The 14,501-nt window shown below is 46.0% G+C and overlaps 1 protein-coding gene across 1 annotated transcript; it reads right to left on the bottom strand.

Annotated features, from left to right (window-relative positions):
- Window positions 1-106: 106 nt before the first annotated feature.
- LOC311357339 (BTB/POZ domain-containing protein 10-like) lies at window positions 107-13,854 on the bottom strand. Its single transcript, XM_084477250.1, has 8 exons — window positions 13,710-13,854; window positions 9,027-9,349; window positions 8,033-8,333; window positions 7,642-7,744; window positions 5,399-5,519; window positions 3,518-3,715; window positions 2,765-2,875; window positions 107-2,057 (listed from the first exon to the last, which is right to left on the bottom strand). Exons 2-8 carry the CDS (start codon window positions 9,283-9,285, stop codon window positions 1,423-1,425), a joined length of 1,728 nt encoding a protein of 575 aa, XP_084333376.1. The 5' UTR covers window positions 9,286-9,349; window positions 13,710-13,854; the 3' UTR covers window positions 107-1,422.
- Window positions 13,855-14,501: the final 647 nt, after the last annotated feature.

The raw sequence follows: 14,501 nt of genomic DNA, 5'->3' as shown, positions 1-14,501 counted from the left end.
CTGTCAAATATTTTTCAAATAAAAATAGGTTTCTGTCGTTGAGCCAGTTAGTGTGTAGTGTCTGTTTTGTCACTGAATGCTATTATTTAAAGAGAAAGTTCAAACATAGAATCACTTATTTTATTTCATGGAGTACGATAGCAGCAAATTATTCACATCGTTGGCTCCTTTCATGAGCACATGGCTTAAATTTTTTAACCACAAACATTTATTAATTTGGCTTTTTACCTGTCTAGGAACTAGGGATAATACTCATTAGTATATGCTACACGTGAACCTCCTAAGATGGTGCAATTTGATTAGTTTGCCATCTCAGGATATTGGGCAATATCCCATGATTGAGATCAACAAAATGTCACGCGTGACGGTCGTCTCGTCATGCTAAAAAACAACAAATAAATCCCGGCAAAAAGTGTTATCTTGTTTATTTTTGGAGTGATCACGTGTAGTATATACTAAAACAATGATTCACCTCAGGCTCCGTGAATAGTGGTGGACAGCCCCCGAGACCAAAGGTCAGGGGAGTATTCCCCACTAATCACTTTGCCTTCAGCGAATAATTGTTAAATATCCTCTCAGCTTGTCAGTAAAATGAAACATGTTGATATCCTAGCTAGATAAGTCACGTCATGTTGAGACACTCCTAGAACCCAAGCAGCCATCTTTTACTTGGAGGTCTACTGGACACTATGGAGAAACTAATTGGTAGTCTTGTTGTGACCCAGGTGTAAACAGCATTTTACTAGTTACTAGTACAATGTGTGTGTCTGTGTGTCCCCAAACAAAAGGCTGATTTATGTTTTAGTGAATTAAACATTGTAAAAAACAATTCTGTATGTCATATATATTATCATATATATTCTTTTTCAACCAAAAACATTTGGAAAACAAGCCAACATGAGTGACTGGGATGTAGGCCAATCAAAGCCGTCTAAAGAAGGGTGGCCATGTGTCTAAAACTTAGACAAGTGAAACATCCCATCCAGCATCATAAGACGTCACCTCCTCAGTGTAAGGTACGGCGTTGCGTATCCAGCCCATCTACTGACATGCAGACGCATATCCAGAGCATCACTGAATCCTAATTCTGAAGCACTACTTACATGCAGACGCATATCCCAAGTAATACCGAATCCTAATTCTGAAGTACTTTCTCCCCCCCTACGTGGACATACAAACAATGCTGCCAAAAAACATCTCCTTTGGTCGGTTAAAAAAAAAATAATAATCTGCACAAATAAACCATGGGTGCTGGGGGTTTTCCATGTGCGTACTGTGCTTTGATCCGTCGTCGGCATGTGTCAAGTGCTAATTCACCTCAACAGTCGCTCTGCTTTGAGGTCGCATATGTGCAAGAGAAGGCAAAATGGCCGGTGGCCACGCGCAATGGGGAGACGTGGTGGTGGTGGTGGGTTGTCCATTTCATGCAGAGGGTGACGGAGAGTCGGGGTCCGGCTCATAGTGGTAGGCCGACTGAGAGGGGGGGTTGGGGCTGTGTTGTTGCTGCTGCTGCTGCTGTTGCTGTTGGTTACTGCCCGCCAGAGAGTGCGGCAGCAGGCCGGGGCCCTCCACAGCCTGGGGCTGGTGGTGGTGGTGGTGGCCGCCCATGTCGTGAGCGTGCACGGGGGGGTGGGCGGCCGCGCCGGCGCCACCGCCGGCCTCCGGGCTGGCGGGTTGGAGCAGCGAGGCCGGGGGCTGGAGACCCAGCGAGGCCGCGTCGTAGCCGCCCGGCACCCGCTGGTGGAGGTAGAGGCTCTCGGAGCCCGGCGGGGGCAGCGGCGGCGGCAGCGGGGGGTGGTGGCCCGGCAGCGTGTCCAGCTCGTCCACGGGGGGTCCGGGGGGCTGGAGGACCACCAGCTGGTCCTGGGGGATGTCGGCCGCCGCCGCCGCCAGGTTGGTGGTGGACTTGGACTTGACGCACTGGAAGTCCACGTGGCGGCTCTTGCCCTCCTCCTTCTCCCAGGACATGCGGATGAAGGGCCGCTGGACGTAGTTGTAGATGACCTCCGGGCGACCCCCAGGGCGACGCTTCACCTTCTCCTTGTAGGTGGGGTAGCCTGGGGTCAGACACGCACGGAGAGAAAAAACGTTGCACGACTTGACTTGAAAGATTGATTGGAAAATATGAAATGCGATGCAACAGTAAAATATCAAGGCAACAAACAAAGCATTTAAATCCCGTGATGAGGCGCATGGATATATAATCATATCATATGTTTTGTTTGCATAGCACCTTTACGTTGGGGTTTATCCAATGAAAGGGACAAGGCCGTATTATTTGCGTCTCAGAATAATGAAAATGCCTGTTTTACAGGAAGTGTGGGGTGCAGTGAGCTGGTGCAGAGACGGGGGGAGACAGAGCCGGAGGCCTGATCTCCCACTGAGTAGAGCCCGGTCCTGGGTGTGTGGAGCAGAGCAGGCTGGGGGGGACGTGGGGAGGGATGAGCAGTTCTTTGAGGTATGAAGGTGTGGTGCATTGGATTCATTTGAAGGTTAATGGGAGGGTCTGGCTGAGTTGATGCTCGACCAAACCCTTTTCAGAAAATCTGGTCCAGGTGCAAATGACCATGGCTTATACGGTTGGATTGACACATAAATGTGCTTCATATAGTGTCACCATCTGGATCATTCTAGTTTTCTAGCGATTCACTGTAAATATCTTCGCAGGTTTAATTACTGTAGCAGGGGAATGGCAAAATTCTAAGTATGATTGTAGTCTGGCTTCTAGGAATAAACGACGCAGTGTGCGTGTGGTTGTGTGCACCTTCTATGCCCAGCCGGATCTTCTTCAGGCCCCGGTCCTTGAGAACAGACTTGGCCACATCCCGGTTCTCGATGTACTTGAAGAAGCGGTACAGCTTGGTGCTGTAGATGACTGGGGACGACACAAAGAGGCACCTCTTAAATAGACATCACCCACCACAAACTCTGAACAGCTGTTTCTACCCAGCAGGCCGGTCGGTTATTATAGTGAACGTTTTATTCTGGCGATATTAGGGTTTACGATGCTCCTTTCATTCTGAGGGAGAAGCTTGAGGGGATAATTGTCCATGAAAATTTATATATTAAATTTATTTGCTGTTCTGGCACTATTGAAACCTGCATCATTAACTTATTTTCTACAGCAGTCATCACTTTATTCTAATTAGATTTCACTCCAAACAGCAAAATGATATAGAGCAAAAAAGGTCCCTGGGTTAAAGTGGAGGGGTTTAGTGTTTTCATATAAAAAAGGTTTACAAGGTACGTAGATTCCCTTCTTTACTAGAAGTGTCTACTCTCACAGGAGGCAAATGTGTATCTATCTATCTCATTCACACACACACACACACACACACACACACACACACACACACACACACACACACACACACACACACACACACACACACACACACACACACACACACACACACACACACACACACACACACACACACACACACACGTCTGGTAGGGGGACAGCGATAACCTCCCGGAGCACGGTGTCGCCACCAGGCAGAGAAGCCCCACTCACTCTGCGAGTACTCCTCCCCCATCTGCGGCGGGTACTCCTCGTCCCAGTCCACCACGTCGTCGTCCGTGAGCACCACCACGTGACACTCGCGCTCGCCGCTCTGGGCGCTGGCCACCATCAGTGGCAGCACCATCTCCTCCAGGTAGCACTCGAACTGACGCCTCGCCCCGTCGTTGGACAGCTCGTGCATCAGGGCGCCTGGGGGGGGGGGGGGGGGAGTATAAGAGACTGTTAGTGGTTGGTTGGTGGCCCTTGGTGAGGGGGGGGGGGGGGGGGGGTTCCAGGAATCGACGATGCTGCTGGTTCTTTGGACGTTTCGATGCAAAAGACTCGCGGATACGTTTCAAGGCCTGTCGCGCTAGATTTGCCCCGCTGTGGCGATACAAAGCATATTGAACGTGGACTTCCTTTGGCGCTTTGTTGGGTTATCTTCTCTTCATGGAAGGAGGCGTTCAGACCGGCAGGGTGGGTCATGCTTTAACACCACTGCTCTTTGTTTGGGTGCAGAGAACTCAACGGTTACGGCCGATCCCTTTGCTTCCTCAGCCACGTTTAAACCTCCAACATGGTCGAATAATCAGTGGGTGGTATGAACGAATAATCGATTATTCGATGTGTGCTGACATTCACAAAGGCAGCCATGGATCGGCAAGAAATCACTTAATATCTTAAACACAAAAAAACTAACTTTAACAGTGATCAGTGTTTGTGTTGTATGCATATATATTAATATTTATGCTTGTGTATTGTGTATATTGTTTTTCTGTACATAATTAATAATAATAAAAAATGTTAACGGCCCAAATGTTAAAAATCGGCTTTGACCCTCGGGAACGAATAATCGAATATTCTGACTGATCCCTAATCACCACATAGTACTTGGAATACTTCTGTGAACTTCCCCGTGTGAGGGTTCATCCAGCTTATTGGGAATGTTCAATCAAACCATACAGCTAATACCGAAATGGACCAAGGCATTGGGAACAATAAAATATATTCAAGTTAATGTTTTTAAAAAAAAAAAAAAAACACTTAAAGCACCAAATATCTACCAAAGTAAAACAAACTCACTCTGTTAGGGTCAACATGCTTCTGCTGCGCAGTGACTAATTCTCACAGCTAATCATGACCTACTTAGCGCGCACACACACACACACACACACACACACACACACACACACACACACACGGCTTAGCAGGGTACGGCTCCTCCTCCTACTTACGCCCCTGTCCACTGGCACAGCCACAGAAACAAACACGCTCCTGCGCACACACACACACACGCGCACACAAGCACTGTGTAACAGAGCAGTACGAGGCAAACAATGGCGTCAAGGATCGCAGTCCGCCTCGTCTCTGACTAAAAACCACAGTAGCGGGATGAGCCCTGCCTCGCATCGTCTCTACAGAAGGATCGATCAGCTAAAAATAACTTCACTATGTAGGCGCCTTTAAACACACACACACACACACACACACACACACACACACACACACACACACACACACACACACACACACACACACACACACACACACACACACACACACACACACACTCCTGAGCTCTGCTTACCATCTAGTGAATAATTCACCATCGCAACTATCGGTCGCTTGTTTCCATAGAATCATCGTCAAAAGCAATTAATGCCTGTGCTAATTCCATCCAGCGACAAACACGTGTTACGTAACCACAACAACTCACCCCGGTGTTTATCTCAGCGCGCTACATGGTGAACGCAGAGCCTCTACATGCTATCCTTTCGGTGTCGTTGACGATGCGCGCTGGGTTGGTTGGTGGGGGGGGCGGGGGGGGGGGCTGGGTGGGTGGGTTAAGAGAGTCCTCCTCCCGAGCAACAACTTTTGTTCGCCGGTACTCACTGAGGTCTCTGCACTTGATGGTGCTGTAGTTGAAGGAGATGCAGAGGTAGTCACACGCCTCCCGCAGCTCCGGAATGGAGACGCCATCCGGGCAGCGGATTATCCCAGACTTGTAGTAATCCTGCCATGTTTGCCCGGTGCACGGACCCGCACGCGCACGCAGGCACACGGAACGCACACGCACGCACACACACACGCACAAAACACCATGTGGCGGAGCGGGAGGACGGACGTCGTTCACACACGCACGGGGGAGAAAAAGACAGTACCATTAGGAACGCCGCCGGAACGACACACACACACAAGCACACACACACACACACAAGCACGCACACACACACACACACACAAGCACACACAAGAGAGAGAGCGAGAGTGAGTGAGTGGGCAAGAGGAGAGAGTGTGTGGTGAGGGTGGGGGTTGAGTGAGTAATGCAGAGAGAGAGAGGAGGGGAACAGAGCAGGGAAAACACGGCGGTGAATCGAGCCAACGGAAGCCACTACGGCAACAGTTCCTCCATTACGACCCGGCTCCTGCTGTATGGCTTTGTTTACATGTTGCGTTGCAAAAAGTACAACTTTAATTGCTCCTCCACCCTTCCTGCCAGATTCTACCACTCAATAAAGGGATCAGAATAAAACCTCCTCATAAACCTCCTCATACCATGTGATACAATCATCTGCGTCATTGCCTACTTTGCGTTGTGAAAACACGGTACATACCAGTATTAAACACTGATCCCTGGTACACACACACGGTCAAACGCCATAGTAAATTAACAGGTAGCCGTTCTGCTACTGGACACTGTAGCTCTACCTAGCATGGTTATTATACACGCCCATTGATGTGTGTGATTCTCCTTCCCTCAGAGCGCTATCAGGGTTAGGGGGATATATTGCCACTGCTATTCTAGATGAATTGGAAACCCGAAACAAGACTGCAGGTACACCACAAAACAACCAGGGTCATATAATGATTGTAGAACACCCAGTCCCAATTTCAGAAAATTAACAAGGACGAAAACAATAACCAGTGTTTCAGATGCTCCTGTGCTTACATTGTAGGGGTTAACCTCACTGAGACGACGGCTCACCCGGTTAGAATTGTAGGTAGCACCTTTTCCAGGAGCCAACATGATCAAATGGAGTTATTACCACCACTAATTATTACCAGCAGCCGTTGGACAGCGAGCAGCTTGTTGACACTTTTCAAACTGCGTCACAAACAGACCAGAGACGGCCACTGGGAACACTTTCCCTCAGAATTAATCGGATTTCATTTCCACTCAATATTCAGAGTTTTGCAAAACCCAATTCCTACAGTGAGGATCATTACTCTGTTCTGCTAACAGAAAGCAGACATTCAGCCATGTACAAAATACATTTTTCATTTTCCTTTTGTGTCCTTACCCCTGAACCAGCTGACTTGCATGAACAGATGAGTCTCCAGACAAACACAAAAGGTGGCTCTGTTGCCAAGCTCTCCCGAAATGGTAAGACTTATCCTGGGCTTAGACGCCTGCGAATGTCTGTGTGTTTTGTCCACTTCGCCAGTGGGTTTCAGTCAAGTGCAAAGTCGTGATCATGACACCGCAGAATGTGGATATGAATGCATGAGCGAAAGAAGAAAGACATTCAAATCATGGAGCTATCGGCGTATTATGCAATGTTGGTGCAACCATCAACCTTCAACAAAAAAGGCAAACACTAACCCTGCATAGTACCCGCTGAGTTTGTAGTGGAAACACAACCAATGCAAGGCAACCAGATTGACAAAGTGCACTGTCAACACTCAAAAAGACACTAGATAAGCACTTGACATTTGCCTAGTCCCTCACAACAGGAATAGACAAGGAGTATTGTCTGTTACAGACAATACACTGTCTCTGTTAGAGTATACCACAATATAATTGTTAAGTCTCCATTTGATTTGATTTGATATGTTGTCCTGCTAACAGCACTGAAATCAGCCAATAACACAGGAAGGAAGGAAAGAGGGAGTGTTTCAGGAATTGGGTGTGTCTCACGGAACAAGCATCCAATCACATTTCAGAATGGTATGTGCTACACCACATGGAACCATAACAAAATAAATACATGGAGGCAATGGGTGATACAGGTAGGTATTAAGAGAAGGTGAAAGAGTGAGGGAAAACACAATACAAATAAATCACAGCAAAAAGTATGAAAACATTCAATTGAATTCCTTGTGAGAAGGAATGAAGTCAAACCTCTCCATCTTACCAGTATGGCCCTGAAGACTGTGGAGCTGATTCCATCCGCAACCTCAAACTCTCCTTTCTCATTGGGTCGTGTGAAGTTATGATCTCGCCCAGAACCAAACATCCTAGAGAAAAAGGAGAAAGCGAAAGTGATCAATACCGTGTGTTATTGTATCGCTACGCTGCATTGGATAAATAAATTATTCAAAAACCAATCAATTAGCAATAATCATCTCTGCTGAGAACATCCGCATTTCACATCTTCAAATCTTAAACTGATCACCCCATGGCCTCAGACATCTAGATGTCACATCTTATCAGGCTGTTGTATACGTGCATCATGCATATCTAAAGCCAGTGTTGTTCTCCATCGGTCGGGGACATGCTGGGGCTCCCCCACGCTGGGTCCTTACCTGCCCAGCATGGTGTTGGGCTGGGCCGTGAAGATGGCGGGGTCCACCACAAATCTGGTGTTGTCCACGATGAGGGTGACCCTCTCTCCGGCGCGCAGCACGCCGCGTGGACCCTCCTTGGGGCCCACGTCGTACACGTAGATCATGTCGCAGGGCCCGTGGGCGAGGGACACGCCCAGGGGCTTGGGGTGGGGCAGCACCCCCATCAGGGCTCCTCCGATGGGGGAGAAGGGCAGCGAGGCCCGGGGCGGCCGGGGGCTGGACGACCGGGAGGAGGAGCCTCCGTCACCGCGCTCGCGGTCTGGAAGAGGCCAGAGAGACACGCCGACATGTGGGAGGGTGTGTGTTGTAGGGCTCTGTGGTATGGATCAAATCAAATATCTATATCTTTGACCAAATACTTTATATATAAATATCTTTGACCATGTGGTGAGGATGACCATTGGTGCTTTCAACTGATATTTACACAACGATTTTGATAAATAATCATCAGTAATGTGGACTAAATGACTAAGTTGGTTAAGGCAAATAATAGATTATCCAAGTCTGACGAGTTCAGAAACCTTTAAAACAACGGAAAGACAATACATATGACATGTTACGGTATCCACTAAAAACTAAAGTACAATCTGTATCGAGTCTCGCATCAAGTTATCGATATATTTCCCAGTGTGTATTGCCCACTATTAAATACTGCTGTAGTCTGCTTGTTTGTTTTTTTACACACCCTTTTCGCAGTCTGTCTGCAACCTTCACCCCCCGAGATGTTGTCTCTGAGTTAGAGTACCTCCCCTCCCTGGAAAATGTAGTGTCTAGCAGTAGTCATATTGTTAAAACCCGTCTGAAAGCTTTTGGGGTCGAACTTCAATGCCCATTGTCTGCCTGCCTCCTCCTTGTGCAACACGGTTATCTGATCATGCAGGACATGCATCTAAATCCACCGCGAGTGTCATCTGTAAATCACAACGGACTGACACATCCCACTGCTCCTCACCGTGCTGCCGCGTCGGCGAGGTCACGTTCCTGATGCAGGGCGTGAGCTGGCACTCCCCGCGCTCATGGGAGGAGTCCCGGGAGCGGTCGCTGGAGCGCCGCCGCTGGTGCTCCCTGTAGTGTTCCGCAGCGCCTCCTCCTCCTCCTCCTCCTCCTCCTCCTCCTCGCTCACCGCCTCCTCCTCCTCGCTCGCCGCCGCCTCCTCCTCCTCCTCCTCCGGCCGCACCGAATGCAGACGCGCCCGCTCCGTACGCACTCATGGCGCTGGCGGGATGCCGCTGTGGGTAGTGATGGTCCGACACGGACGGGCCACGATGCTGCTCACTGTGGAGGGAGGGAGAGATTCTTTTTTTACTGTTCAATCGTGCGTGATGGACCGGTCGAGGCGGACTGAAACGGAAGATCTGTTCACTTCGTCTTCTCTTCCCCCAAGGCCAACGACTACTTTTAAAAAGGCAAAAAAAATGCATGCCATGCCAATGCCTCAATGCAATGCACCACATTCAATTAGTAATGACATTCGCTATTGTTGTAGGAAAAGAGGTGCATTTCTCAAGAGTGTTTCGCCTGTGTTCAGGAAGGCATTTGTGCTCACATACAACCCGGGGGGGAGGATGTTAATATCCTGTGTTGATAGGAGGCCTGGTGCAGCTTGGCCTCCTGACGGGTTATAGGCCCCGAGCAGGATAGTTACCGGTGCCGCCTTGTCAGCACATGGGGGCCTGAGAGACTGACTTTTACATCTGTACCTGGCTGCGGCAAGGTTCCATTAATAAGAATGACAATTTATAGCAAAGATCCACAAAGGGTGAAAAGAAGTATGTCTGCTCACAAGTGTGCTCAACACATTTCCCTACTTAATGTTTGTTGAGCTTAAGCCATAATAGAAGACCATGCAAACACAGAGAGTAACCTTGTGATGAAATGCAGATGTAAGATGTATATGAAAACGTACAGGCACCTGATAAATGAGGGTGTGGAGAAAGTCCTATATAATGTATAATGCCTCTGGCTCCAACTGGAAATGTGACGATGCTCATTGGAGTACCATAACCAGTCTGTAACAGAAACTCTGGAGCGAGTAAAGGTGATCCATGCGCTTTGTGTTGCTTTTACACCTAATGAAGATGGAGCACCTAATGAGCAAACTCAGTGGCCGAGGAGGACTATCTTTGTCTTCTTCGACTACATCTTCCGCAAGCACCCGTCTCACAATAACATGGACAGACATGAATCCAAACAATGTATTGGAAAATGGCGGAACAGACATGTAATTAAGCCCATCCCTCTCACTATCAAATGAAAAAAAGATCAATATAAATCAATTGCTTATCCGTTCAAGGTTAACACGTGCCTGCATAAATCTGATTATCTACAAAAATGTGCTTGTGTATTTTGGTAAGGCATTTCGAATTAACGAGACAAAGTGTCTGGTTTGCTTTTTAAAACCATACAGTAAAAAGTGCACACTAGCTATATATGCAAACCATCTTGAATTGCTTTGTGCAACTCACTGTCCAGATACACTGTACCTTTCCATAGTGTTTCAAAGTATGCCATGCATAGCTGTCTTACTAACTTAATGTATGGATCCAATCTTTCAGGTTGGATCTTACTCTTACTGGTCCAACATCGAAGATGAACACTTCTAGCCCACCCCCAAGATTAAATTAAACATCGTGTTTTATATGACACAGCTGGTAGAATACATACATACTGAAGTGAAACAAAGAAAAAATAAAGATCTGCAGTGTTTACCCAACAAATGCAAATGATTCAGTCACTTGGTCGCCCAATTGTTGATAACCTATAGACAATCTTTTTTTCTTTTTATCTACCCCCCAACCACCATCTGAGTGTCTGTGCCCACATCATAGTGCCAGATGTCCATTGTGCAAACTGGTGGTGTCCTTGAAGATTAGGGTCACCATAGCAGTGCACACACACACACACACACACACACACACACACACACACACACACACACACACACACACACACACACACACACACACACACACACACACACACACACACACACACACACCAAATGAGTAGGGCAAGTGATTCTAGTTATGACATATCAATAACTGGCTCATTGTCCTATCCGAATGCGGATCGTATAGCATATGCGGCGTCCTGCAGTTTGCCAGGAACTCAGGCGGGTGCTCTTCCATCGGTTATAGAAAGAACAAAGGAGGTAGGGGTATGCTCATCCTGCAAAAGGTGTTGCAAAAACACCGATAGCGAGATTTTTCAGGACAAACAAAAAATATGTCATGTTTTGACATTTTACCTCGCTGCCGGCCTACGACAGGTGTACTGTATAAACCCAAAATTAAGCCACTAGGCAAAATCAGGCAAAGAAACATGTCGCTCCAAGTCTATTTTAAGCACTGGTCGTGAGCAGTGCCAGTGAAAGTAAAGGGTCCCATTCAATATTTATACTGCTGACACTGCTAGCGTTGAACCGAAAGAAAGGTGCAGCTCAAAACCAACTATATTGTCAACGAAGATACAATTAAAACCGCCATCATTGTCGTTTTAATTTGAATATAGAATTCAAGTTCAAACATTAAACACAGGTAGCGGTGAAGGAGCCTTGTAATGATCCTAAAAGCGTAACACAAGACAATAAAAACACGATGTACAGAGCGGCATGTCATCCACCTACCAGTCAGGATCACCGGGCAAACTAAAGACAAAGCAGCAGGGGACGAGCTGCGGAATGACAGCGGCGCAGAAGGCTTGCGCTCCTCCGAACAAAGCGGGCTTGCCAGCAGGTTCAGCATCCTCGCTCATTACTTGCCAACTTCTGCATTATTTCACAGACTCCATTGTGCCAAACTCATTTGCTGTTCGTACGCATCCTCAAATGCAAAGACTGGTCTCCCGATTCCGATAACAAAAAAGATAGACAAGGAGGCGTGAAAAAGAGAGGCGCCCCTTACCATTCAGAGTCACTGGTACCTTAATATGAATGGCCGCGTGCTCGGCGGGGCAATGTGGGCACTGGGCATGCATGCACGAACTGAGCACATCCGCTGACGTAGAACTGCCCGACCTCATTGGCCGTCTGCAAATGAAATAGCTCATTGACCGATACCTTATTGTCCTGCTTCCGATCTCCTTGTGCCTCTGCAAATTATATAGGTTATCATCCCCAGATGATACCTCGGCAAATTATATATTTATATATATTATAGATATAGATATTTTTTTATAGATATGATACCTATTTTTCGTCCGCAAATAACACAGCCACTGGTCTCACTCCAGCATCTATACGTTTTACATTTCCATGGTTCCCTATTGGAGACCGAAACGTTATTTTATCTTTCCTAATAAGATTCAGCAATGTAGGGTCCATTTGTAAGTTCAACCCAAGAGAGAAACATTGAAACCCCAGACAAGCCGAGTAGAACGTTCTTGCATACCGGAGGCTGCCATTTCAGGACCCCACTCAAAGACTGCTTTATTTATTTATTTATTTTGTTTTGTTTTGTTTTTCCATGGATGGCGAAAAATCGAAGTGGTTCATTAAAACGTGATGAAACACAAAACACAGCCTAATACCTAAACGTATCCATATATAAAAATACGCTAACTAACATTAACCATAACCATCTCTAACCTAATAACTAAACCTAACCATCTGTAACCTATACCAATGTTAACCATTTTTAACCTAACACTTAAACTTTAACCAAGTCGAACATAACCATCCCTAGTATAATATTTAAACTTAAACATCTCTACCTAATACTTGCCTAAACTACTTCCTCCGGTATTGCAGGAACATACTATTGTTATATTACTATATTAATACACTACTATTCCACGAGCCAGGGCAATGGCGTCGTTTCGACACTAGGGGGCTGTTAAACCATGGTTTCACCAGCCGAGAGGGCAATACATACAGATCATCCCTGTCACATTCAAACCCGATTAAAGTCATTTTACCTGGGTTACCTGGGTTAATCGCGGCATTTTCCCTCTCATTCAATGTTCAGGTTCCAAGTTTTGTGAAGTGGACCACATCGGCCTTGCAATTCTCTAAACAAGCTTGATGATTATCGGGAAGCCAGATAAGGCATGGATAGGATTAGGCTTCAAAACATCTGCTACATTCACACACTGTCGGTTCCCCTGGCAGTATAACAAACCTACTGGGCAGATCACAGACGTTTTCCTGCATTTGCATTGGGAATATAACACACGCTACAGTTGCAGATATAATATTCGCATTTTAGATGCAAATGTTACCAACAGGCCATTCGATTCAGCCCACTATGGTAGCAAATATACATTCAGTGTCCGCCACCGGTTAGAGATACAAAATTAGACTAGTAAAATACAACAAACCCCCACGAAGAGCCCCGTTCCCACCGTCTGCAGATCATAACATTGATGGGTTTTACAATATTAGTAGTAGCCTAACTTATGTTCAGAAATGAGCATGGCCGATATTGAGCTTTTTAAGCACTATTTTGAGAGGCAACACACCAGTCATAGCAACGATCTACCGTGGAAACAATATAACAGCAAATTAAAGTAAAGTGCAATCTTAAAACGTAACGTTATTGTAAACAAGACTAACAGTAATGTTATATAAACTAGAGACAGCCTAGAGCTACGTCGGCTAGCGCTAGCCAACACATAAATATGAGTAAGTGTGGATTACCTCTTCGAATTACATTCCAAGGAAAATATGTATGTGGGAGTCTATAATCCAATATGCAATTGCTGAATATGTCGATGAGGACTGACGACCCCTTTTAGTTTTTTCCTCCAAAAAACTTGCCGAAGACCATTTGTTTGGGTTTTAAAAGCGGACTTGGTACTTGGTAGAATAATATCGCGAGAACTCAAAGTACCGAGAGAACCGTCGCTGTTTTGTTCCAGTTTTCTTTTTATTTTGTTCGACAGGGTTTTTTCGGGTTCTCTCAAAGTTCAAACAGACTTTATCTATTTTCTTGTTAAACTCAAAAGAAGCATCCATGTCAACTCCTTAATCTTTGTTAAGGTTCGAAAAGCAACCATTCTCTCTGTAGTAAAAGTCTACATTCGTTATAATTAAGTATAATAGGCCAACATAAATATACCAACACAGATATGACATTCAATATCATCGCTGTAACGGCTGGTCTAACATTCAACGCTATCCAGCTGCGAGTGCAAAAAAAAAATTTAAAAAAAAAAGTATTGGTAGATCAGACACAAACACCTGATGGTCTACAAATAATTTAAAGTAAGACAATGACATTTTTTGTATAGATCCACAAAAAGTTGGTCCTAGTAGCATTTCTCATAATTATTTGTACTGTAGGCCTATACTATTTATTATCCACTCATTACCTGCTTGTACGCCAAATTGAGAAGTTTGAGGCATCTACGTGATGGACATTTTTCATGTTCAAAATATAAACTCTGCTATAGACACATATAACACATATAAACTCGGCTTAGAAAATAA

This window comes from Micromesistius poutassou (genome assembly GCF_964030765.1).
Source record: "Micromesistius poutassou genome assembly, chromosome: 13".
Lineage (NCBI taxonomy): Eukaryota > Metazoa > Chordata > Actinopteri > Gadiformes > Gadidae > Micromesistius > Micromesistius poutassou.
Note: the sequence above shows the minus strand (reverse complement) of the source record. Positions and strands in the feature narration are given on the sequence as shown.

Bases quoted from the DNA above. Each gene is read 5' to 3' on its own strand.
- LOC311357339 (XM_084477250.1), bottom strand. From the start codon at position 9,285: ATGAGTGCGTACGGAGCGGGCGCGTCTGCATTCGGTGCGGCCGGAGGA. The intron at 5,520-7,641 runs GTAAGATGGAGA...CAAACATGGCAG, and splicing joins CAGTCTTCAGGGCCATACTG to GATTACTACAAGTCTGGGAT. The intron at 2,058-2,764 runs GTGCACACAACC...GTCTGACCCCAG, and splicing joins GATCCGGCTGGGCATAGAAG to GCTACCCCACCTACAAGGAG.